At 42.2% G+C, this 23529-nt stretch overlaps 1 protein-coding gene and 1 long non-coding RNA gene across 5 annotated transcripts in view; one reads left to right on the top strand and one right to left on the bottom strand.

The window, feature by feature from the left end:
• Positions 1-23529, top strand: part of RORA (RAR related orphan receptor A) — a 697371-nt gene that overhangs the window by 653207 nt on the left and 20635 nt on the right. For all 4 annotated transcript variants that reach the window (XM_037054025.1, XM_037054024.1, XM_037054026.1 and 1 more), the window contains one exon: positions 12075-12160. In XM_037054025.1, coding sequence (XP_036909920.1) covers positions 12075-12160 — 86 coding nt within the window. The remainder of the gene's footprint in view (positions 1-12074; positions 12161-23529) is intronic.
• On the bottom strand, positions 1961-23086 carry LOC118992277 (uncharacterized). Its single transcript, XR_005067608.1, has 3 exons — positions 23076-23086; positions 22520-22523; positions 1961-2034 (listed from the first exon to the last, which is right to left on the bottom strand). It is a non-coding gene; the product is annotated as an uncharacterized LOC118992277 (long non-coding RNA).

The following is a 23529-nucleotide window of genomic DNA, read 5'->3' as shown; positions in this document are numbered from 1 at the left end:
GCCCTGACTGGGAATTGAACCAGTGACCCTTTGCTTCACAGGCCCGTGCTCAATCCACTGAGCTACACCAGCCAGGGCTCATTTATGATATATTTATTTGAAAGCTTAGAACTTGCCATATTTCTTGTTCTTATGACATTGGCTGTGTCCTGGAAATTATGTGTGGAGAACCTAGTAGAATTTTTCTTCTATGAAGAGTTGGTCACCTAATTCTTTGAGATCTTAAAATGATTAATATGATAACATCTGTACTTCTACTTCTGACAAGTCTAAATAATTTGCTTGTGATTTTTAATAAAGACCAGACCCTTCCCTGGTCACTTGCTCCAAACTCCATTCTCCCTATTAATTCTGGGAGACTTTGTGAAGTGAGAACTAGCACAGAGAGGGAATAGGGATCTGGGCTGTGGGATAATTTTCTTAACCCACTGCACCCACTGCAATGATCTGTAGACCAAGAAGGTTTTGGTTTCAGAGTCTTTGTTGCTATGGCTACGTGTATTTTCATTTTAGTCCTCTATGGCTTAATACAGAGGGTGTGAATGTATTTTCAAGGGGGGTTGAAATATATTTTATTGATTATGTTATATAATTGTCCCAATTTTCCTCCTTTGCCCCCCTCCTTCCAGTAACCCCATTCCCTCCAGCAATGACCCCCTATAATTCATGCCCATGGCCATGCAACTAAGTTCTTTGGCTTCTCCATTTCCTATAGTATTCTTAACATTCCCTCATCTATTTTGTACCTACCAATTATGCTTCTTAATCCCTGTACCTTTTCCCCTCCTTCTCCCCCTCTCCCCTCCAGGCTGACAACCCTCCAAATGATCTCCACATCTATGATTCTGTTCCTGTTTTGCTTGTTTGTTTAGTTTGTATTTTTAGATTCAGTTGTTGATAGTTGTGAATTTGTTGTCATTTTAATGTTCATAGTTTTGATCGTCTTCTTTTTGTTAGATAAGTCCCTTAAACATTTCATATAATAATGGCTTGGTTGTGATGAACTCTTTTAGTTTTACCTTGTCTGGGAAGCACTCTCTCTGCCCTTCCATTCTGAATGATAGCTTTGCTGGAGAGAGTAATCCATCTAGGTTGTAGGTCCTTGGCTTTTATCACTTTGAATACTTCTTGCCAATTCCTTCTTGTCTGAAAAGTTTCTTTTGAGAAATCAGCTGACAGTTTTATAGCAACTCCTTTGTAGGTAACTGCTTTTCTCTCACAGATTTTAAGATTCTCCCTTTATCCTTTGGCACATTAATTATGATGTTTCTTGGTGTGGTCCTCTTTGGGTCCAACTTGTTTGGGACTCTCTGTGCTTGGGACTCTCTAGACTTGTATGTCTATTCCCTTCAACAAATTAGAGAAATTTTCTTGCATCATTGCTCAAACAAGTTTTTAATTTCTTGCCCTTCCTCTTTTCCTTCTCCCATTCCTATGATTCGGATGTCGATACATTTGGAGATGTCCCAGAAGCACCTTACACTAGCCTTATTTTTTTTAATTCTTTTTTCTTCTTGCATTTCTGGTTGGATGTTTATTTCTTCCTTATGTTCCAAATCCTTGATTTAAATCCTGGCTATCTCCCCTCCACTGTTGGCTCCCTGTGTATTTTTCTTTATTTCACTTAGTGTAACCTTCATTTCTTCTGGGGCCATTTTTACACTGTTGCCATATCCAATGAGTCCTTTGAGCATCCTGATCAACGGTATTTTGAACTCCGCATCTGATAGGTTGGTTATCTCTGTTTCATTTAGTTCTTTTTCTAGGGTTTTGTTCTGCTCTTTCATTTGGGTCATATTTCTTTGTCTCCTCAATTTAGTGGACTCCCTGTGTTTGTTTCTGTGTATTAGGTAGAGCTGCTTCGACTTCCTGTCTTAGTAGTGTTGCCTATTAAAGAAAAGGCACCTGTAAATTGTGTGGGGCAGAGCCTTAAGTAATCACCAAAACAGGGCAACCCACTTTGTGGCTCTGTGTCAAGGGAGGGCTCAGAGAGGGGACATTGCTGCTGCCTCTCTTCTGGAGGTTTGCTTAGTACTTGTCCTGTGTGACTGGCACCCTTCTAGCTGTTGCCCTGAAGCTGAATCCCAGAAGGGGTGGGCTTTGTTATGTTTTAAGTCCATGCAGACCTTTTAAGCAAAATGTCCTAAAAATCTGGCAGTTTCTTCTGCCACCACAACCCCCACTGGTTTTTATAGCCAGAAGTTATGGGGATTTATCTTCCTGGCACTGGAACCATGGGCTCTGCAGTCTGGCTGGGGGCTGGGATCACTCGCTCCCAATGTACCCCTCCTGATTTTTATCCAGGACCACCCATTAAGCCGCCACCGCCTCCCCACCCATCTCTGCCCCTCCTACCCATCTGGATGAATGTGGCTGTCAGATTTCCACACAGCCTGATTTTCTGATGGTTCTGGTGGTTATTTATTTTGAGTTCTAGTTGTAATTCTTTCTTTGGTTGTGCGAAGGGGTGAAGCATGTTTACCTATGCCTCCATCTTGACCGGAAGTTATATTTTCAAGGTTTAAGGTTACAAGTTATTTCCAGTCTTTTGCCATGAATTCAAACTTTGGTTTGGGAATATTTCTTTGGTTAGGGAATATTTTTTGATCTACTATTCAATGAACAGTGGCTGATCTTTAAAAAAAATCCAAGGTAATGGAGGAGAGAAATGGGTTCCTTTGCCTGGTAAGCTTCGATGACTTAACCTGGATTCTTATTGTTTTGACTGACTTCTGTATATCTGCACTTAGCACTGTAAGGGGTCAAAGAAATTATACGATTGGAATTAAGAAGCAGTGGCTGAATTTTGAGGCGGAAGACTTTGTCCCTTTAAGGAGTATTCTGAGTCAAATAGAATGCTGTGATTGATTTATTCAGTGAACTGCGATGCTATGTGCTAAGCATACAATGGACCAAACTCATGTGAAGGCATAGAACTGATAGATTTAAATAAATATCCTGTTTGTTGTAAAAGCCATTTCTGTGTCAATAGATTTTCCTGTTTCTGGACTTATAATTGAATCACTAGGTTTGTTTATTTTTATAACGTTATATGTATCCATTGAAAAAAGCAAAAGTTTCTGAATTGAAGTATCAAGATTGAATGGGTGTAGCTTGAGGTATACATAGGCAAGTGTGAAGACAAGAGAACTATAAAATGGAGTGGTTATCCCTTGGGCTTAGATGTGAAAATTGGGGGGGGGGGGATTTGTGTAAAATAAGGTTATTTCAAAAAAAATGCAGTAAAATTCTGACATTTTGGCTAAACAGAAACTAGATAAGATCTCCAAATTTGGTTTGGTTTTAAAGATGTTCTTTTCTGTTGTTGTGAAAAACAGACTTTGAATGATGAAAGCAAAGAGCTGACCCCATTGCTCTCACCCATGAGCAAAGGAAGACTTAACCTAAATGTGGCAAAATTGTTCTCATTAAGAGGAAAAAAGGAATTGGTGTCTAGAGTGAGGCCGATTGCTAGAAAAGATTAGGTGCAGTTCTGTGAGTCAGATGACATTTCTCTGTCTCGTATTATCCAGAACCGTGCGGGGAACACGCACCTGCTGTTGGAGAAGTTGTTAGTAGGAGTTTCCCTCGAGCGTAGTCAAAGCACTTAGTAAAACAAAGCGAATTCTTTTTCCTGCTGATGTGAAATGACAGTTAACCCACACTGAGAGGTTCAAGAGGATTTTTATTAGATGTTTCCCATCTCAAAGTCCTAGAAGATCTTCAGGAATTATCTAATTTAAAAGTGCAGTTAATTCTAGAATCTTAGAGGAATCTTATTCCAACTGGGAAACATTGGCCAAATGGCCAGTTACATTTGTGCCGGTCCCTGATTTCACATAACCCACAAATTCTCAACAACAAATATGTTTCATTATTCACAAAGACAATAGACAGATTAAATTAGGAAAAACAAAAAAGGTGAAACTGTTTGCGTTGCTGACCTTAATGGCATCATCTTCTATTGGAGGAGAATTTATTCAGTTTCTGACGTACTGGATGAGCAAAGTGAAGTGTTGGGAACTGCCTCTCTTGCTATTCAGTTAATGCATTTAGGTATAGTTGGTTACTAGGTAGTTACCAAAAATGGAAAATAGTTCATTGCCTTCATTGTAGGTATTTTGTGCATGATTGCAAAGTAGGAAAATTCTAGAGAAAACTGGCTCTAAAAACCAGAGCTATCCACTGCTCTTCTATATGAAAATCTGTTTTCTCTTTGATTTGACAAAATTCTCCTGTCCAGGGACAAAAGTGCTCATTTGGATTTAGCTTTTAGCAAAGATACATATGCATCAGGGAATATGAGTCAGTTTCTCTGGAAAGCTTAATCTAGTAGGGATAGAAACATATTACAAAGGATTAGTATTCAGTTCCCATTGTCAGAACCACCTGCATATTCACAGAGAGCCACATGAGTAGATGCGCCTGCCGTCCTTATTCTTCAGAGGTTTCCTGCATACACAGCTCCACTTTCTCTGAATTTATATGGGCCAGTCCGGCCCAGTGTTTTAACTCTTATGCACCTAAATCTTACATTTTATAAAGACTGAAGGAAATGGAGTTCCAAAACTCCAATTTTGTCTTATTTTAGATTTAGTTTGCAAATGTTTGACTTCTTGGTTATTTGAGGTATACCTACATGTCCGTATTTGGCAGGTATATGCAACATGTTTTATTTAAAATTTATTTTTAAAAGCTGTTAAGTTTTTTATCAGAAACCACAATCAAGTTAAAGCCTTTTAGAGGTGGCTTTCAGTAGTGGGTAAGGCGTAGGACTTGGGAGAGAGCAAAGTCTTTAATGGCTGCAGTCTCAAATGACAGGGTCCTTTGAGTCTGATACCAACTTACCACTAAGGCTCAGAATGTCAGAGGACAACACGTATGTTTATTGTGTCTTTAAGAGGGAATCATGGCATTTCTATGATTCCCCCACAAGATTGTACAGCCCTGGTGAAAATAAAGTCCAGGGATGTGGCTTGTGACAGCTGGTACCGAGAGGTGACTTCTCCATCTCTGTGTTCTTTTTCTCTCAAGCAGAGACTAAGCTAGTAACATCTGGATGTGTTCATCTCTCAGGAAGGCATTCTGGGAGTCAGCCATTATTTTTTTCATTTTAAGTCAGTCTAGCTAGCAGATAAAAATTGCAGTTCTGTGTATTTTTCTTTATTCTCCTTGTGGCAGAGCCTGTTGTGGGTAGTAAGGGCACAGCGTCCTGGTCCTTGCCAAGAATGATATGCCAAGCTTCCTAAAGCGTCCCATTTATATAGGTCTTTTCATCTTCAAAGAGCTTTGTGAGCATTCATTTACCACCACGTGCCTGGGAGGTAAGAGTTATTCCCATTTTATAGCTGGAAGAAGTAGAGGGGTGACTTGCCTGAGGCCACCCAGGGAGTTGAGGGTCAGCCATGGCCTTGAAAGGATTGCAGATTCCACATCTTTGCTTCATTCAGCTCTTTCTCTCTTGTCATTGCCGTTTGAGATTCCCAGAGAAATGATAACATAAATCTAAAGGCAGCAGATAATCTTCAGGAGAGAACCACCAAGTCTTTCTGCTTTGTGGCTGGCGGCCTTCACAATTACATCCTGAGAAATCTAGACATAAGCCATTTAATCCTCCTGAAGCTCACTTTCCACATCTGCAGAATGGGCATGAGGATGCCTCTCTGCCTACTTCAGTGTTGTCGTGAGCACCAAAATCAAAACAAGCTAATGAGGAAAAAACTTAGCAAACTCTGCCAATATCAGGCATTATGACTGCTGCCAGAAGCGACCGCCAGACTACCAAAGGGGTAAGGCTTTTCTAAGTGGGCACTAATTGCTTTGGTGATGGCCAGTGAGGCTCAAGTGCTGTCATGAAAGAATCCAAAACCAGTGTAAGAAAAGACTCGACTGAGGAAGGAAACATACGAATATTGTATTTAGTATATATTTAGTAGACAAAATGGCAGAACAAGTGGATTATCAGTTTGTGTCGTATGCAATTGGAACACGGCCCTGGAGGACCATGCCTGGGCTGTGGAACATATTCATGCTGTACTCCAAGCCAGGGGTCCAGGATGACAGAATGTGCCACAACATTGGAAGCCATGGTCTGTGCCCCTCGCTCCAGCGGCAGCAGCAGCTTTCGGGCTAGCACACACAACACCTTTGCACCCTGAGGGGAGGTGCCACCTCTGGAAGGATGGTTTGATAAAGGGCTGTCGTTGGGGCGAAGTAGGAAAAGGCTCCCTAAGTCTAGGCTGTTAGCCGCTGGACTCACAGCCAGATGAATTTCAGCCCCTGCCTTTGCCCCCTCATCTGGGGTCTAATGGGCAGAGCACAACATCCTTGGAACTAGGAGGTGGCTAGACCCAGAGCGGCCACTAGAAACCAGGTGCTCCCCAAGTCCCTCCAGGGAACCAGGTGAGGACTCCACCACTCCCCAGCATCCGGCCTGGACAGGCACGCCAGGCTGCCACGCAGGCAGCTGCAGAAGCCTTTAATACCCCAGCAGTTTTAAACTGGGGATAAAATGAAGTGACTAATCCATAAAGGACTCAGGCCATTTTACTGAAAATAAAATCAAATGCCTTAGGGTTTTTCTTTTTAATCTTTATTGGTTTTTCTGCTTACAGAAGTAATGCATGATGGTTGTAAAAAATTCAAACGTTAGAAAAATGTAACTTAGCGAGTGAAAAAGTCCTCTGTATTTTCAGCTTTCCAGAAAAAAATAAAAATAAAACACTGCCAACAAATCGATGCAAAAGATATTTTTTAAAGCGGTAGTTCTTGACCATTTTTGCAAGACACGCAAAATTACTTGGCATTCTTATGAGTGACATACTCTCAGATATATCCAGGGTTTAGCCATCACCTAGCAAGCCAGCAGGAGCCCTAACCTGTTCAGTCTCATTCAGGCAAATGTGTGCAAGTGAGCTTGATGAAAGCTATTATCGGGGTGACCCTGGGGCCTATTAGTTTATTTTTTTATGTGGACCTGTACAATTTTAACTTTTTCACTGTTATGAATAACAGGCTCCAGGTGTCACATCCACAGCGGATGGCAGCAGAGCACCAAGGGCAGCAAACGGTTAAGCGCCGATGCTGTGAAGGATTGCTGGGGTGGCTGGCATGAGCTGTCTGTCATGGCATTTGGAGGATAAGCAGCTTTTCTCTATCCCCACTTTGGAGAGAGCTTACAGACTGCAGAGAAGAATTTCATTTCGCTATAAGGCAGGATTTCTTATCAACAATAACAATAATAATAACAACTATTTGCTGAGTGCCAGCTACTTCTAAGAATTGTGTGATGTGCATATATAGAGAGAGTATATATAAAATAATCATATATGTGCTGTGTCATTTCTATATCATATCATTGAATCTTCACTTATGAAACTGAGGTTCAGAGAAGTAACTTTCCCAGCCTTAAAAATTGTTCAACCTTGGCATTGGTCACCTTAAGGTCAAAAACTAGAAGAATTGCCTAGAAGGCTGGTGATTACTGCCAGTTTTAAACCAGTCAGGTGACTCCCAGAACGACCACCTTGATAGCAGTTCTGAGCAGTATGCAAGCTTAACCAAAGTACTTATGTCTTTGGACCTGTTCATGGTTACACGCCAGGAGTGGCAACCGCCTGGTGTTCGTGACTGCAGGGATTGGATGCCCGCAGTGCACAGTGGTGAGAAGTGGGCAGGGGAGGGAGGTGACCCTAAATTTTCTGTAGACAAAAAGACAAAGTGTGTCCAAATTTCAGTGGTACCCCTTCCTAGCTCTTCGACTTTGGGCAAGTCATTTAGCCTCTCTGAATCTGTTTTCTCATCTGAAAAATGCAGATGACGATGACGATGATGACGGTGATGATACCACCTACCTCATAGGGTTGTTGAAGTAAATGTAACAATACCTTACATTATAAACAAAAATACCTGTTAGATATGATCGGTTGTTATAAATCTGTTCAATGATTTTCAAGGGTTCACCAGTCACTGAAAGTGAAGTGAGGGCTACTCATACTATTGTATTTTTTTAATTCTTTAGGAGAATGGACTTCTTCCTCATGAGCATGATCTCTCCCCAGATACAGGGTCTGGCAGAGGTAACGGCTGCTGGAGTGTGGTTGGTAGGGTAATAATACGGGTGTAATAACTTATGGTTCTTATTTGAACATTTCATCTAAAATGTCCTATGGTGATCTTGAGTGTGATATTGTTATGTTACAGAATTACCTGCTTATGATTTTGTAAATAAAAGAGTTTGTAATAAACAGAGGCATTATTTCTGCCAGACCCTGCAAGTCCTGAGAAATAAGCGGAGGTGTTAAGAACCCACGTTCCTATTCCGTTCGTAACTAAAAGTAAAGAGCAGGCCTTGTGCGGAAGTACATGTGAGACGCAGCGACAGCCCAGCCCACGGCCCCCTTGGCGAATGAGCGCACATGCGTGGCAGGACCTCCTGACGCCCCACTGCCACTTGTCAGCTTTTGGAAACGGCGGGAATCTGCCTCTGCAGGTGTGGAGCGCCTGCTTGAATTACTTAGGGTTCATGAGAGAGCAAATTATTTAGGCAACAGAGCTGAAAATGTGGGCAAATTAGAATTTTTCATAGCAAGATTGTTCATTGTTAAGCCAATTCATGATTATCAGTGTGCGTCTTGCTTCAGATAGTCCCCTACACAATAAGCCTCTTTGCTGTGATGAATATGTATGTGGGCTAATTTAATCAATACACTTGTGGCAGAGTGTTGTCTGACAGGACTCATCCTTTGAAATACTGGCGGAGCTAATGTGTGTGGTATATCTATGGGCTAGGACTCATAATTTGTGTTAAAAGATTGTTTTGAAAAGACACAACACTGCCTGTTGGAAAAGGGAAAAGCCTGAGGGATGGAAAGCAGAGGGCAAGGGGAGTTTTTTCTTTTCACTCTTCTTGGACTGAAAACTCAAATTTATGGAACTAAACTGCCTTCCTTTTGAAAAAAATGTTCAAGCCAGTGACTACCTTTTTTATTTTCACCGTTACAGGTGAATTTTGTAAATTGACTAAAAGGTGGAGGGGAGTGGCTTTTGGACATCGTTGGATTAAACGGAAGGCTAAGTGCCCTGCTCCAATCTGCAAATGTTTGCTTTCTGGAAATATCAACATGTGTGATCAGGTCGCATTCAGAGTTTGCTTTTTGGAGCAGGTGGATTTTAGTCATTTCTTAAAAAGCTCTTGCAACTGAGATTGTTTTCGGAGATAAGGTTGTCCTCAGCCCCCAGTCCAGGAGGCAGGCTGGCAAGACAGTTTAATCCAACCAGTCAGAACGCCTGGACCTTGCTTTGGAGAACACTTCCATTACCATAACTACCACGAGCTCCCTAGAGGAGTTTGTTTTGACTAATCCTGGCTTTCTGGCCACCATTGCCCACTGGAACTAAGCACAAACACAGTGGGTGACAGATGGCCTCCTGCTTGAAAATGCAAGTCATCTACAGTGAGTATAGATGACTCACTGTCCTCCGTACATCTTGTGAAACTCATCTTAGAGTATCTTACAGATTTGAAAGACCCTGGGAGCCAAAACAAGGCTGAAGACCAAGAGCTTGGGAGCTTGACTCAGGCCACCAGTCAGTCGTGGCACCAAACTCTGTGTTACAAGGACCCTCCCCCCGGGACCACCCCTATCACGAGCAGACCCCTCCAAGTTAGACCTCCATATCACTTGCAGGATGACAGCAGCCACTGGCAGGCATCTGGTCACTGGCTTAAGTGCCATCATTTCACTTCTTATGGGTAATCCAGAGTTCAAGCCAGCTGAACAGCGAAACATCATTTTCCATTTGATCCAGATACAGTTTTACTCAGCACTCCCGGTATGGCTTGCTCAGGGCCTTCCTAGCTTACTAAGGACTAAACAGGTGTGCTTGGTCTCCCCGTTGTGAAGGTGGAATGAAGGTAACCCTTGCAAGGCCCGAGGTTAGCACCAGTGTTGCTCTGACCGCCTCGGGTGGTTTTGGTGCTTAGACAACAGGGCCTCACTAGGTTTGTCCATGTCTAGTTTCTGTGACTACAGATTGAGATGAGACGTGTGCAGAAACAACTCGGTGTCAGTCTTCTTTATTCCGCATATAAATTTTGTTTAGTAAATGGTCCAAGTGCTTTGTTTTGTCTAACTATTCTATCCCTTAGGGGTTGGGGTGGGGGAGGCAGGTTCTCATTATAGAAAAAGCTTCTGGTTAATTCATATGGGAAAATCCAGGCTGATAACTCCCAGCTGATAACACCCTGCAGCTACCACTGGGCTTTTGTGGGTCCCTGAAAACTGTTGAGTATTAACTCTCTCTGTCTCTCTTTCTCTCTGGAGTTGCAGACAGTCTATAGCACAAAGCTTTGCCTTGACTGTGTTAAGAATATTGGAGGGACCATAGGTGTGAGACATTATTGGATCTCATATTTCATAGAGAAGTTTCCTTGAAGAAGTCAAGCTAGGCACAAAGGACAAGGAGGAGACCTGGAGGTCATCATCTTGTTAAATGTGACCCTATAACATATTAATAAGTCGCATAACTCAGAAATAGGCATATTTGGCAGTGTACAAAGACTCCAGTATTGGAGTATTAAAAAGCTTCAGGATTATGGAAAATATATTGGATATGATTATTTCGAACCATCTGTAACTCTAGGCAATGAAGCTCAGTGTGTCCACACCCGAAGTGATAGATAGGAAAAGAGCTCTGTAGAACAGCTTGCACTCCCCGATCAGTACTTTACTATTCCCCTTGAAAGGAAGTCAGCAGGTAAACATGCTTTATAATGAGATTAAATTCAAGACTTTCAACATCACATCAAATGCAAAGTACGTGTTGTGGAAATGATCCCAGGGTGTGGGATTACAGTGGAGGGGAGAGTGGGCTGTACAGATGTGCGCGTTACTTATATCATGTAATTTACACCCTTAGACAAGTCATTGCTTGTGTGAGGCACGGGGCTGGGAAGGAACTATACACAAAAATGAAATCCACGTGGGCTCTTGTACTTGTGTTTGTGTGTGTGGTTTAGTAGATAATCTGATACGATATCCAATAGTGAAAACCATGGAAAGTGAACTTAGCATAATGGAACATACCAGGTCAAGTGCTGAGCATCGCGGTCCTATATATACTCCTCAGTGTTGATCTTTTTTTCACATACAAATCGTATTTCATAGTTGCCCCAAGTACTTTGTGGTGCATAATTATTTTATTATTAGATTATTTTTAAGTCCTTAATATGCTATTTCCAACTCTGCTCAAGATATGATGTGTATGCTTAGAGGTGTGTTTGGTCATATTTAAGAACGTTGATGTGCTACACTCACATATTTCTGTATTTATTTGGTTGGTTTTACAGCATGGGGCATCTGGAAGTAATCAGTTGGATAGAAACATGAGCATGCTGTACCAGGAAATCAATTTCCAATGTAAAGAACTTAGAAGCTACTTATTCTATTTGTCAGGATTCATCATTATTAAAATCAGATAGAATATTAACTTTATGGTTGAAATATTTTGGTGGTACACAAATGGACTCACTTTTTGTAAACACATGGTAACTATGTTAATTTAAAAAGATAGGTAAAAATTCTTAGCTTACCATCATATGTAACATTAATGTTTTGGATTGAATCGTTTTCCTAAGTATTCTTAACCTTTTGGAGTATATTTTTCTCTACCAGTCAAGCTAAAGTGCTCAGCCAAGACAGATTTATGACCTTTTAAAAATAATGATGGAAAATAAGATCGGAGGAAGCATTTTAGTATCTACTTTGCTCTAAGGCCGAAACTGCGAAGTCTCCAGTTCTTGAAGGCTTTGAAATGCTGATTCCAGCCTTCTTGTGGGTCCTTAAACACCTTCTCAAATGACCCATTTTAATAACCCGAAAGCTATTATATAACGAGCAGCCATAATTTAGTCCAGGGCTCTAGGGGGACCCGTACAGTTCAGCAATGAATAGTTAATGCGGTATAATGTTTAGCAGGTTATTAGTTTTCACTATACAAATGCTGATCGGGGAACGCTTTTATAAGGTGTTTAAAAGAAAATGTAATTAACTGGTTACGTGCTTCTGTTGCAGCTCAAATTGAAATTATTCCATGCAAGATCTGTGGAGACAAATCATCAGGAATCCATTATGGTGTCATTACATGTGAAGGCTGCAAGGTAAGCCTTTTTAATTGCTGTTGTTGTTTCTGTCAGTGTTAGAATGTATCTTCGGAAGTGTCAGTTTTTACTTCTCCCGTGCTTAAAAATGCAGCTCCTGGGAATTTGGAGTGACGAGAAATGATGGGCCAGAATATTTGGGGGTTACGTTACAAGTAAGGAAGTTATGTGTGTTTTTTAATTCCTCCCATCAAATTAACAGGAGGCTTGAGGAACATATTGGAGCGTTGCTTGTTTGTCACTTCCAATCCCAGAATTGATCAATCCAATGAACCAACCATCTCAGTGGCTGACTATTTAACAAAGTTCTAACTCTAGACTCCCGTAACGTCCCTGTCACAAGCTTTGTAAGAAGGCCTTTGCAGGAAGTTTAATTGGAATCTGATTGAAAGTCTTACTGTTGGCGCACAGATGCTGACACAGCTGGGCAGACGTCGGCAGCGCCATCAGAGAGAGCTGAGCTCTGGCCCTGGTGCCACCGCTTGTCCATATTGTGTGGGGCCATCTCTCGATACTTCGGTGACTCAGTTTCTTCATCAGTAAAGCAGGCACAGCACCTGTTCTTTGTCTCTTTTAGAACTGCTCAAAGAAGGGAATGAAAAACTAAGTAGAAGTCCTTGTAAACTGAGAAGTGCAGTTGAAATGTAAACGTCATTCTTTGTGTTGCTGTTGTGAATGTTTTGGTTCTGACTGACCCCTCGTCTCAGGGCGCTGCCTGCAGCACAAGCAACGTGGAGCAATGGGAAGTAGAGATGTGTATCCTGGTCATCCAAGGCCCCCAAACCCAGATTGCCTCTGTTCTGCAAGTTTCAGTTTATTGGGATTTTAATTCTCCTGCTTGTATTGGAAGGGCCTTGAGACAGCGTACAGGATAAAACAATGCACAATAAACAGAGGAGCAGCTACGTAAACATGCTGAAGGCCCCTGAGACCGTGGGTTGCCACTGAACCTAGCCGGAATGAGCCCTAAGGCATTTTGAAGATGAGGCAAAAAATAAAATCCACAAATGTGGGTAGCTCTCCTTTAGTGCAAGTAGAAAATACAGTGTCATAAACTACAAAAATCACGTCCAGACACAAACAACTACTGAGAGACTGCAGGGAGATATGGCACGTAATTTCCTTAGGTCTCTGGTTGACTGTTAATCATTATAACATCTGGCACTTTGTACGTGACAAATGCTTCATATTGAGCCCGTCATGGTGAAGCTTGAGATTTCTGCACACCACCAAACACACTTCTTCTTCTTTTTTTTTTATTTTTATCGCCAGCCTTTTAGGAATGGGGCCTTGCTACTTAAAAGGGACTCAGAATGATCTCTGTGGTAACCCTCAATGCCTCAGCATTCTATCTAGATTACCAAGGGGGGAAAAAACAGTTACGCCCTTTTACTTCCTCAATCTGCCCTCCCTCAAAATTCATTAGTTAATTAAAATAAAACAAAATGAAATCAACTGCCTAGCCTATGCCACCTCAGAGAGGGATCTGCCTGTGACAGTGGCCCCCCCGGGTGCCGTTCAGAGTGCATTTGGCTGACGTGGCTGTGCAGGTGTGACACTTCTCCCTCATCCATTCTGGGTTCACACCTTCCCAAAGCTGCGTCCCTGGTAAAAGTGATATGGCCTTTCTGGATGAGGACATGTAGACAGCAGTCCCCCCCACCCACCAAAAGTTCCAAGCCGTGGTGATGTTTGTGCCCTGCCTACCACTCAGGTGTTTTCTTAAGGGGACAGAGTCCTGGGCATCAACTCCTCTGCGTACCTTCCTTCTGCCCAGACCCCTGCCCGCTCCCTCTGCGTCCTCAGGAATGCCATGTGGTTTTATGTGGCAAACCAAAGTGAGTGTCTAGGAAGGGGGTCTGGGAGCAGGGGCTACTTCCTGTGGATCACAGCAACGATTCAGAAGATTGGTTCCCAGCGTGCTATTCAGTGAGAACCGAGTCGACCTTCTGAGCACCAGTGTTCACACGGGCTTGGACAGTGTGTTTTCTCCTCACCCCCGAGGCTCATGACAGAAATAAAAGCAGGAAAATAACAAGTGGTAGCTATTATTTCACAGTTGTCACTTTCCTGGATTCCCTTTCAGATCTCGCCCATGTACTGACTCAGTGCCAAAGTGGTTTTTGGTTACTGCGTTCCTCTATTCAAAGTCACAGAAACAAACAATTAACACTTAATTTATTAACAGATTGGGCCTGTGCCCAGTCTGAGACCTATACAATGGTATGTGTTTATATTTGATGTAATAGTATTTACTCTGCATAATAGTTTCTGTCTGTTATAACTAACATTTTTATTTCTAGTTGTGGGGAAGTCGAGAGCCTTCTGCTTTTGCAGTTGATGTTAATGAAGCATCATGTTCTAACCAGGTGAAGGTGGTTATGTTATGACAAACTGTAAATAATTTACCTTGATGTTAGTATCATTAGACATAAGGAAAATTTATAATTAGATATATAAATAGACATCTAATGAGATGAAGGTAACTCAGTCATTTTCTATGCTAATCATTTTGTGAAGGTATTTTAAATTGCGCTTAAAATTGACCACCTGAAACCACCAGAAACTGGAGAACCTAGTTAATTGCTGAAATGATTACATTATCACATACTGGCTCGGGCAAACATTGCCTGCGAACAGCGCAAAGGGTAGATGGCGTAGTAGGTCTTTCCCTGGTGCCTGTGTTCCCTGCTCACCGCTCCTGACCCCTGGGCCTCTTTTCAGGGAAGCAGTCTGGGGTCATGCTCTGCTCTGACTGTGGAGCCACACTGCCTGGTCTACCAGCGTGAGCGACCGCCCAGCCCCTCTGTGCCTCTGTTTCCCCGCCTGTAAAATGAGGGTAGTAATCATAGTTGGCTTCCTGAGGTGCTCACGTGCATTTCCATGAAGCACTTAGGAAAGTGCCCGGCACGGAACCAGCACTCAGGAAGTGTTGGCTGTTGGTGCCGTCATTCCCGGCCCAACTCCTGGTGCCTGAGTTATTCTGTTCTGGGTCGTCAGATACTATTTCGGGTTATCTATGGGTCTAGTCCTGATTTTTGTGAGCATTTGTGATTTGTTATATAGACTCTGCCAATTAAAACAGCAAAAATATGAGCACCCGTCTTGGGACCAGACACTTTAGAAGCATTGTAACGGTTCCAAAGATACGCAAGGCCTAATCCTTCTGTCTAGCAGGTTACGGTCTAGTTGCAGAGGTGAAGCCAGCACAGGAAAAGCTAAATAGCCATGCAGAAAGGAAATACTAGAGTGAGGTACAGTTTATAACACGACACCAGGGGCACACGGCCACTAGGCAGCAAGAGCCCACAAATGGGGACATCCTGGTTGTATTTGAGGGACGATGTATAGCCCAGTGTGACTGGAGCAGGGTCACTTTCTGTGGGCAGTGGACGGTAAGGATAGACAGGCACACCCTTTCCAAAATTTTAAGGGCCCTATTAGGCTACGGTTTTTAACTTTAAAATATTTCACTTCTTCTTTTGAAATAATGAGCTAACAGAATACCAGCCCTGCTCAAATCCTGAATGCTGAAGTGTTTGTAGAAAAATGACCAGGAGTTGAGGTTTTCTGTTGAAAAATGATCCTATTTATCATTAAACTTCAGTTCCCAGCTTCATCATTAGAGACAGTAGCTGCTCAGATAATGGTGAAAAATTTATGTCAAGATAATAAAAACACTCTGTTTTTGTTTGTTTGTTTTTTTTTATGTGTAGCCCTGTAGGCTTTTTGGCTCTACAATTTCAAACTGTAACTTTTTAAATGATAATGAACAATTGACTATTGAAATTAGTGAATTGGTTTCTGATTACATTTAAGACCCTTTGTTCTTGACAGGTCTTAGAGTAGCATTTGTTTATCAACATTTACTCATTATAATGCATTTATGACGCCTCATGCTAAGCTTCCTCCTTCACCCAGAAAAGGGAGAATTTGGAATAGTTTATTTTCATTGACAAATATATTACCTGAAGTTAACAATAGAAAGCTTTTTCAATGATATCTAGGGTGTATACTTACTACTTTTTTTTAATTTCTGAAAGTGCTAAAGCAATTTCTGGAGCTTTTTATGTATTAGGTCAAAAACCAATGTCCATAAATGTCCCTTTTAGGCCCCAGTTGTTTTTCATAGGATTCTAATATTTTTAATTTCGGTTGTGAAATGTCACTAGTCTTATACCCATTTTGTCCACTTTCCAGCACGGGGGCATTCATGTTCAACATTTTTATTTTAATGGTTTGTAATAGCTGGCCACATTTTTAGAGCTAGCCATTTAAAATGAAAATTGGATTTGGCCCTTACTGCACACTGTGACGTCAGAGTTTCAGTTCTGCTACATACAGGTGATAAGAAAAAAGTTTTCTTTAGCAAAATCTTCTAGTCCTGAGATTAAATGCACAAGTGGTAGAATGTATCAGAACCCCAATTTACATCAAGATGATTCAGATTTTTTTTTGTTTAGGTCTTAGTTATGTATCAATAACTGCAGCCTTTCCTCAACTTACAGAAAACACTGGGCTGTGTGGGCTCATAGTAGGGCTATTACATGGTGTCTGGCTCAGCGTGGGGCCCCTCATGCCTGCATGGGAATCACTGTTGCTAAATGTGCTCACTTGGATTGGATCTGATTGTAGCAAATCACACTACAGCAAAGCAGCCATCTACACTTACCAAATATGACACGTGAGGTTGGCTTTAATCAGAAATCATTTGCACATAAAATTCTACAGGGAGTCCAATCATTATTGAATAAGAAAGTAGTTTAAGAGATCTGTGTTTCTGTGATTTATGAGTGTAGGGCTCATACATGATTGGAGGAAATGACAATGCCCTCCTCCCTGTCCCTGCCCTGTGATTGGAGGAAATGACCACTCCCTCCTTGGCCCTGCTCTATAATTGGAGGAAATGACCACGGTAAAAGTGTTTTGTGAATGAGGCTGCCTGTTCTTTTAAAAAAATAAATTTCCTTCTTCATTTGCTTCCTTAGGAATGTTATTTCTGCTCCCCCCATTTTAATTTTATCATTTCTTCAGCCTGTTTCTTTCCCTAATTTTAATCTATCCATTTCCTCTTTTTAACCCCTCAATAAATTAAGTTGACAATTATATTCCTTTTTCCTTTACCCAAAGAGTTAGCTCTCTGGCCATGTTTATTCCAAAGATAATTCTTCTTCCTCACTCCCCATACTTCTGAACAGAGAGTTCCCAAGATAAATAAAATCTTAACATAGTGCCTGCTTTTACATGTAGGGTCCTCAGTCCTTCACGGCCTCAGAAATCCCACAAAAGGAACACAGACGCCCACTTCAACGGTCTCCCAAATTCCAAGTTTTTACTTGTATTGGAAAATACAATAATTCGGGCAGGTATGCGCGCATTCACAATAAATCAGAGTTATGAATAAATCTTGGTTGTCAAAAGCAAATGTGTAGCTGTTCCAAAGCGTCTGCCATTAGAATTCAGCAAGGCAGCTGTCAGCTGTTTTCTTGTAATTAAACAGCCAATGAGCAGCTAATTAAGACATATGTGTATACAGAAGTGGAAGTGGGTATGCTAATGAACTGTAGGAATCAATTCATTAAGTGAAAATTGTCGAAAGACCAAACATCAGATCAGCGTTTCAGCCTGTGCCTCCCGGAGGAGGAGCCCCAGGCAGGAGGGGAGCCCTTTGGGGCAAGACCCCTGAGCACCTTCCCAACCACACCCTCAATTCTGTGTCCAGCCAACTCCCATTGTGGGGCAAGACTATTAATCTCCCCAATAGGAGATGCCATGTTTATATGAAAGCTTGTTATTAAGTAGATCTCACAAATAAAAGTGTTTTAAATAGCTATGTATTAATATGTATGTATTCAATAACCTATAAAACCCCATCTCCCTCCCCTTGGGTCTGAACCATTATAGGAAACTGCCTACAGAACTGAAAATGGGGGTGATCATTAGTTTTGTTTTGTTGTTTGTCCGTTTTTGTTGGATCTGCCCTACATGTTTGTCTCGGGGGATTTTTTCTGTGGTACATTAAGAAGTGTATGGTCGTTGGGATAAGACGCACTGAGGGTTGGGGAATTCAAATTCTGGCCCCTCCCCTTACCTGCTATGTCATTTTGGACACGTGGCTTAGCCTCTCTGCATTTTAGTTTTCTCATTTGTAAAACAGATATAAAAATACTTACTTTGCAGAGTTGTTGTGAATTGCAAACAAACTGTGTTTGCAAACACCCTATGCAGTTCCTGGTATAAAATAGGAGCTCAGCGTCAGAATGTCAGCACTGTTTTCGTCACTGCCGTCCTCTTTTTCTCCTTTGGACGTATATTCAGCAAGTATCTGTTGGCTTCTCTAAGTCCTTGGCTAGCTGTTGGAAACGGTAAAACAAGGCAGTCAGCGGGGGTGGCAGTTTAGTAATACAGCAAGTTAAAGCACTTAGGGGCACACGGGGAGGGCTCTAAGGATACACAGGGGAGGAGCTCCTCACGCAGCCTTGGGAGGGGCAAGGTCAGAGATAGCTCCTAGAGAAAGTGAATCCTGAAGAGAAGGAGAGAGCGTTCCAGAAGAGTGTGTGTGTGTGTGTGTGTGTGTGTGTGTTGGGGTTGGGTCGAGGTGGCCTTAGAGGAACTGCGAACACAGTAGTTTAGGCTCAGCCAGGATGTGACTTTGAGAAGAGGACTGATTGTAGGAGAGAGTTGCCTGGACAGGTGGTCATAGCCTGGTCATCAGTAGGGAGCCAGTGAGGGCTAATAAGCTGGGGAGTGACTTGATGGGGTTTGCATTTTTTAGAACAAGATCTTAAGTGACTGTATGAAAATGAATTGGAAGGAATGAGAATGGAAGGAGAAAGACCATTTGGGAGGCTGTACAATAACCAGTTAAGGGGGAAAGAAATAAGGAAACTTGAGAAAATTGCAGTAACGTTAAGAGAGAAGTAGATAAATTTGAAAAATATGGTGGCTACAAAGAGCCTAATCTGGTGCCTGTGTGGTATGAGTGTGGAGGAGGCAGGGATGAAATGAAGTCCGTCTTTCTGTCTTGAGTGGAAGGGGTGAAGGTGGTGCCCTTCGCCAAGTGAGCAAGGAAACTCTGGAGGAGACGAGGCTGGGAAAGAAGGAGTAGGTCGGGATATATTCTGTCCTGGAATGAAGATAAAATTATTCACTTAAAGTTTCTGGAGAGTGTGTGGGTGGTGGGGGAGGCAGATGGAGCTGTGCAAAACCAACCCGCAACAATGGGTAAATTCCTACCGAAAGTGAGGAGGCTTCATTCAGACAGCCTGGTGAGAAGGTGGGGTCCAGCACCGGCTGGGCTCCATCCAGCCTCGTGCCTGTCAGTCTTTAGCAGCCAGCTCCCTGGAAGACAAACAGTGTCTATATGTCTGCACATAACTTCCGTGGGTGTTTTACTGATACAACTTCACACAGTTTACAAAGAGTAAAATCTATAATGCTCTTTATTTATGAACTTCGTACAAATGTTTCTCACTGAATGGTCTCGCTGATTTCTGCTGAACTCTTACACCCATACCGGGAGTTGCAGTTGGCAAAGGACTAACTACAGTGCCAACACAAATATTGCTTGGTATTTTCCTTTATGTTGATGAATGAGAGGCAAGTGAAACAAGGAAGACCTTTTAGAACTGCACTCATGTGTCCATGATGATGTGAGCAACTTCTTCACTGAATCAGATAATAGTTTTTAAGTACTGGGAGAATGTTTCCTTAATTTTTATGTGCTAATTACAATGTGGTGGCTACAGACATGACATGCTTTGGCATTTAACCCACATTGTTATCATTTTCTTCATCACTTTTTAAAACTAGACAGTAAGCGGAACAGTAAGTCAAGCCCCAATTTGCAGCATCTGCCAATTTCCATAGCATAAATACTACCACCACACGGCTGGTTCAAGCCTCCCAACGTGCAGTCTCACTGAATACAGAGTGGGGAAGAGGTGCACAGTAACCCACCATTATGTCGTGCATCCACCATCCAGACAGAACTGATATAAATAACCTCCAAAACGTGGAGAATACAAAAATAATGGAAGAATACATTGATGTTTAATAATGATTATAACTGGCTCATGGAATTTGAACATTCTGCTCCTGCAACCTGGTATGAACCTTTTCCCATGCACCCAGTTTTGGGGCACTCCATCCAATCTAGTGGGATTGATGAACAATTTCACCAATCAGTATACAGCCATATTGTTTTTAAAAAATAGGCCATGGAGAATGAAAAATAGGTGATTTCTGACAGGCAAAGTCAGAAATGAAACTGAGTGATGGGCGCTTTGAAAGGCTCAGTGGAATAAAGGGAGAACCACTGGAGAGTTCTCCTTGACACAGTGGGAATGGAGACAAAAGGTTGACGTGTGGGGAGGCGCTGAATGAACCAGTTGAGACTGTTTTGGCAGTCCACCGGTTTTAGCAGTCCAGCGCTTTCGGAAAGACGCTGAAGTGAGAGGGCACTGCACTCCAATGTAGGACACCGGAGTTTGAACCCCAGCACTGACTCTCACAGTCGTGGGACAACCTTAAAATTCTGAGCTTTGTTCTTCCTGTCTGTAAAGTCAGAAAACTAGAGTAGACCTCTCTTCCTGCAAGAGAAAGGCAGCAGAGCTTTAAGATGCTTTGTTAAAATATTTACCATTCGAAATTGACTTCTTGGTCATAAAGCAGTTCCCTTTTGAATTTTTTGAGGTGACTTCATATTCCTTTCCGCAGCGGCTGCACCAGTCTGCATCCCCACCAACAGTGCCCAAGGGTTCTCTTTTCTCCACATCTTCTCCAGGATTGTTGTTCTCCTATTGGGCGAATGTGTTCTCCGGTTCAGTGGGTTGTCTTTTCATTTTGTCGATGGTTTCCTTTGCTGTGCAAAATCTTTTTAGTTTGATGTAGTCCCATTTGTTTATTTTCTAATTTTTTTTATTTATTGATTTGAGAGAGAAAGGGAGAGAAACATCAATTTGTTTTTCAACTTCTCTATTCATTCGTTGGTTGATTCACTGGTGTGCCCTGACCAGGGGATTGAACCCACAACCTTAGCATTTAGGGATAATGCTCTAACCAAATGAGCTACCTGGCTGGGCCATTCATTTATTTTTTCATATGATTTTACTTATATGTGGAATCTAATGAACAAAATTAACTAACAAAATAGAAACAGACTCATAGATTCAGAGAACAGACTGACAGCTGTCAGAGGGGAGGGGGAAGGGGGCTGTGTGAAAAAAATGAAGGGATTAAGGGGGGAAAATGCCCTCATAGACAGACTACAGTATGGTGATTACCAGAGGGGAAGGGGGTAAGGGGAAGTAGAAGAGAGTAAAGGGGAATAAATGGTGATAGAAGACTTGACTTGGGGTAATAAACACACAATACGATATATAGATGATGTATTCTAGAACTGTACACCTGACACCTATATAATTTTATTAACCAATAAACTCAATAATTTTTTTAAATGGACATTTCTGCTCTTTTGATGTACAAAATGACCATTTAATGCTGTTTTAAGTAACATGTGTGTCTGGACTACATCCCCCAAGGTTTTGGTTCCACAGACCTAAAGCGTAGTTTTTTAGAAGCTCCATGGGAGATTCTGCATCTATTTGAGAACTGCCAAACCTGTTCATCTCTCACCTCCCTTCCTCTAAATTGTTTTCTAACTTACTGTTCACAATAACTGCCGCTAGGTGGGGGTAATGTGCCACAGTCACACCAAGGATATACTACCTTGAAATCATCATGGTGGCTCTCTGTTCAAGCCCAACCTGTTTATCATGGCACATTCCCATGTATTTTGGCATCTGTAAAAAGTGAACTTTTAAGAAAGTTCTTTTAGAAATAAAACTCCAACATTAGTGTGCTTAATATCTTTCCAAACTAACTCGCAGCATCAGCACTTTCTCTGTTCTTTCTACATACCCGGTCAGCTCCATCCCAAACTCCATGCACTGGCCTCAGACTCCCCGCCCCGGCACTGAGGTCTCAGCTCACTCATTCCTCGGTGAAACCCTCCCCAGGGCTGCGCCCCAGTCAGTCAAGATCCTGCTTCTGCACTTATGAGCATACAACTACCTTTAGGTAGGAAGCTACCTACCATACTTACTATTTTTCTTCCTCTCCCTTCTCACTTTTCTAATCTTTCTCCCTCTTATGTGTTCATTAGTTTTAAAGAGTTTATTAGGTTTCACTTCCTAAATCCTTAAACCTCTGAGAAACCCCAAGGCATTCTGAAAAAAGAGAGTTGAGGAGGTCGGGAGGAAGGCCAAACCCTCATTCCATCTGCTGGGCAGAGTTCAGTAGTTGTCTGTGTCACGGGGGTTAACGCTCTCTCTCCCTTCTGGGTGCTCACTTTAAAACCCCACTTGACCCCTCCTGTCTAGTATCTGATAGCTCTCCTTGTGGCCATAACTGTTGACTTAGTCCAAAAGAAAGACGTCTGCTCTGGTTTTTAGCTCTGCTGTACCAGGCCCTTGCTCAGCTGACTTAGTGAAGAGCAAATGGTGCTGTGAGGAGCAAGGTGTCTGTTTGCTCGCTTGCTGCTCCCGACCCTTTCATCATCGTCCTCATCATTATCAGCAGGCCCCCTTAGAGTTCCATTATAGCAAAGCCAACTGGTGATTATTTATACATGGCTTCTCTGCTAACATTCTGGAACTTTATTAGCGGTGCTCTATAGTAACTTGAGTTTAATATGTGGGAACTAAAAACAGCATCCTTTTTGCTAACAACTCCATCATTATTCAAGAGCCGTATCTAGTTCTAGATTTCAGATACGTGAAGGATGTGGAGAAACTGGAGGTGACCCTGAGGAGAAACGCTAACAGTGGGAAAGAACCCGGAAGGAAAGATGGCAGAGGCTCCGACTGGGTTGTACAGACTGAACACTGCTGCGAGCCCGGCAGCCCCCGCCCACGACTGTTTCCATTTAGAGGGAAAAAAGAGATCACTCAGAACTCTCTATATTCGATGATCATAAAACCAAATGAAACGCACTCATTGTGCAGCGAGCAAAATTTAGCCTCAACTGAAAGGAAAAGCAAAGAATTCCGGACCCTGGACATTTGCAACGATAGGGTCAGACACCAAGGGGCTGAGTGGTGGTATGATCTCAAGGAAAAAAGGAATCCCTTTTGGCTTAGACGGAGATTGTGTGTCTGAGACTTATCTGACTGCTCGGACAGCTGGCCTCTTGGTATCTCTTTCTAAGGATTATCTGCCTCTGTAACCATTTATATTTTCTTGAATTCTCACCATCAAGCCCCAAAGAAAGCCTTCCTTCTTCTCACTTCCTCTTCACAGAAGAAAAAAAATAACCCCACAGTTTAGATATTTTGAGAAAAGAGAAATTGCTTCACAGAAGAAGCCAG

Source organism: Sturnira hondurensis, unplaced genomic scaffold (genome assembly GCF_014824575.4).
Source record: "Sturnira hondurensis isolate 20B ecotype Veracruz unplaced genomic scaffold, ASM1482457v3 Scaffold0008196, whole genome shotgun sequence".
Classification (NCBI taxonomy): domain Eukaryota; kingdom Metazoa; phylum Chordata; class Mammalia; order Chiroptera; family Phyllostomidae; genus Sturnira; species Sturnira hondurensis.
Note: the sequence above shows the minus strand (reverse complement) of the source record. Positions and strands in the feature narration are given on the sequence as shown.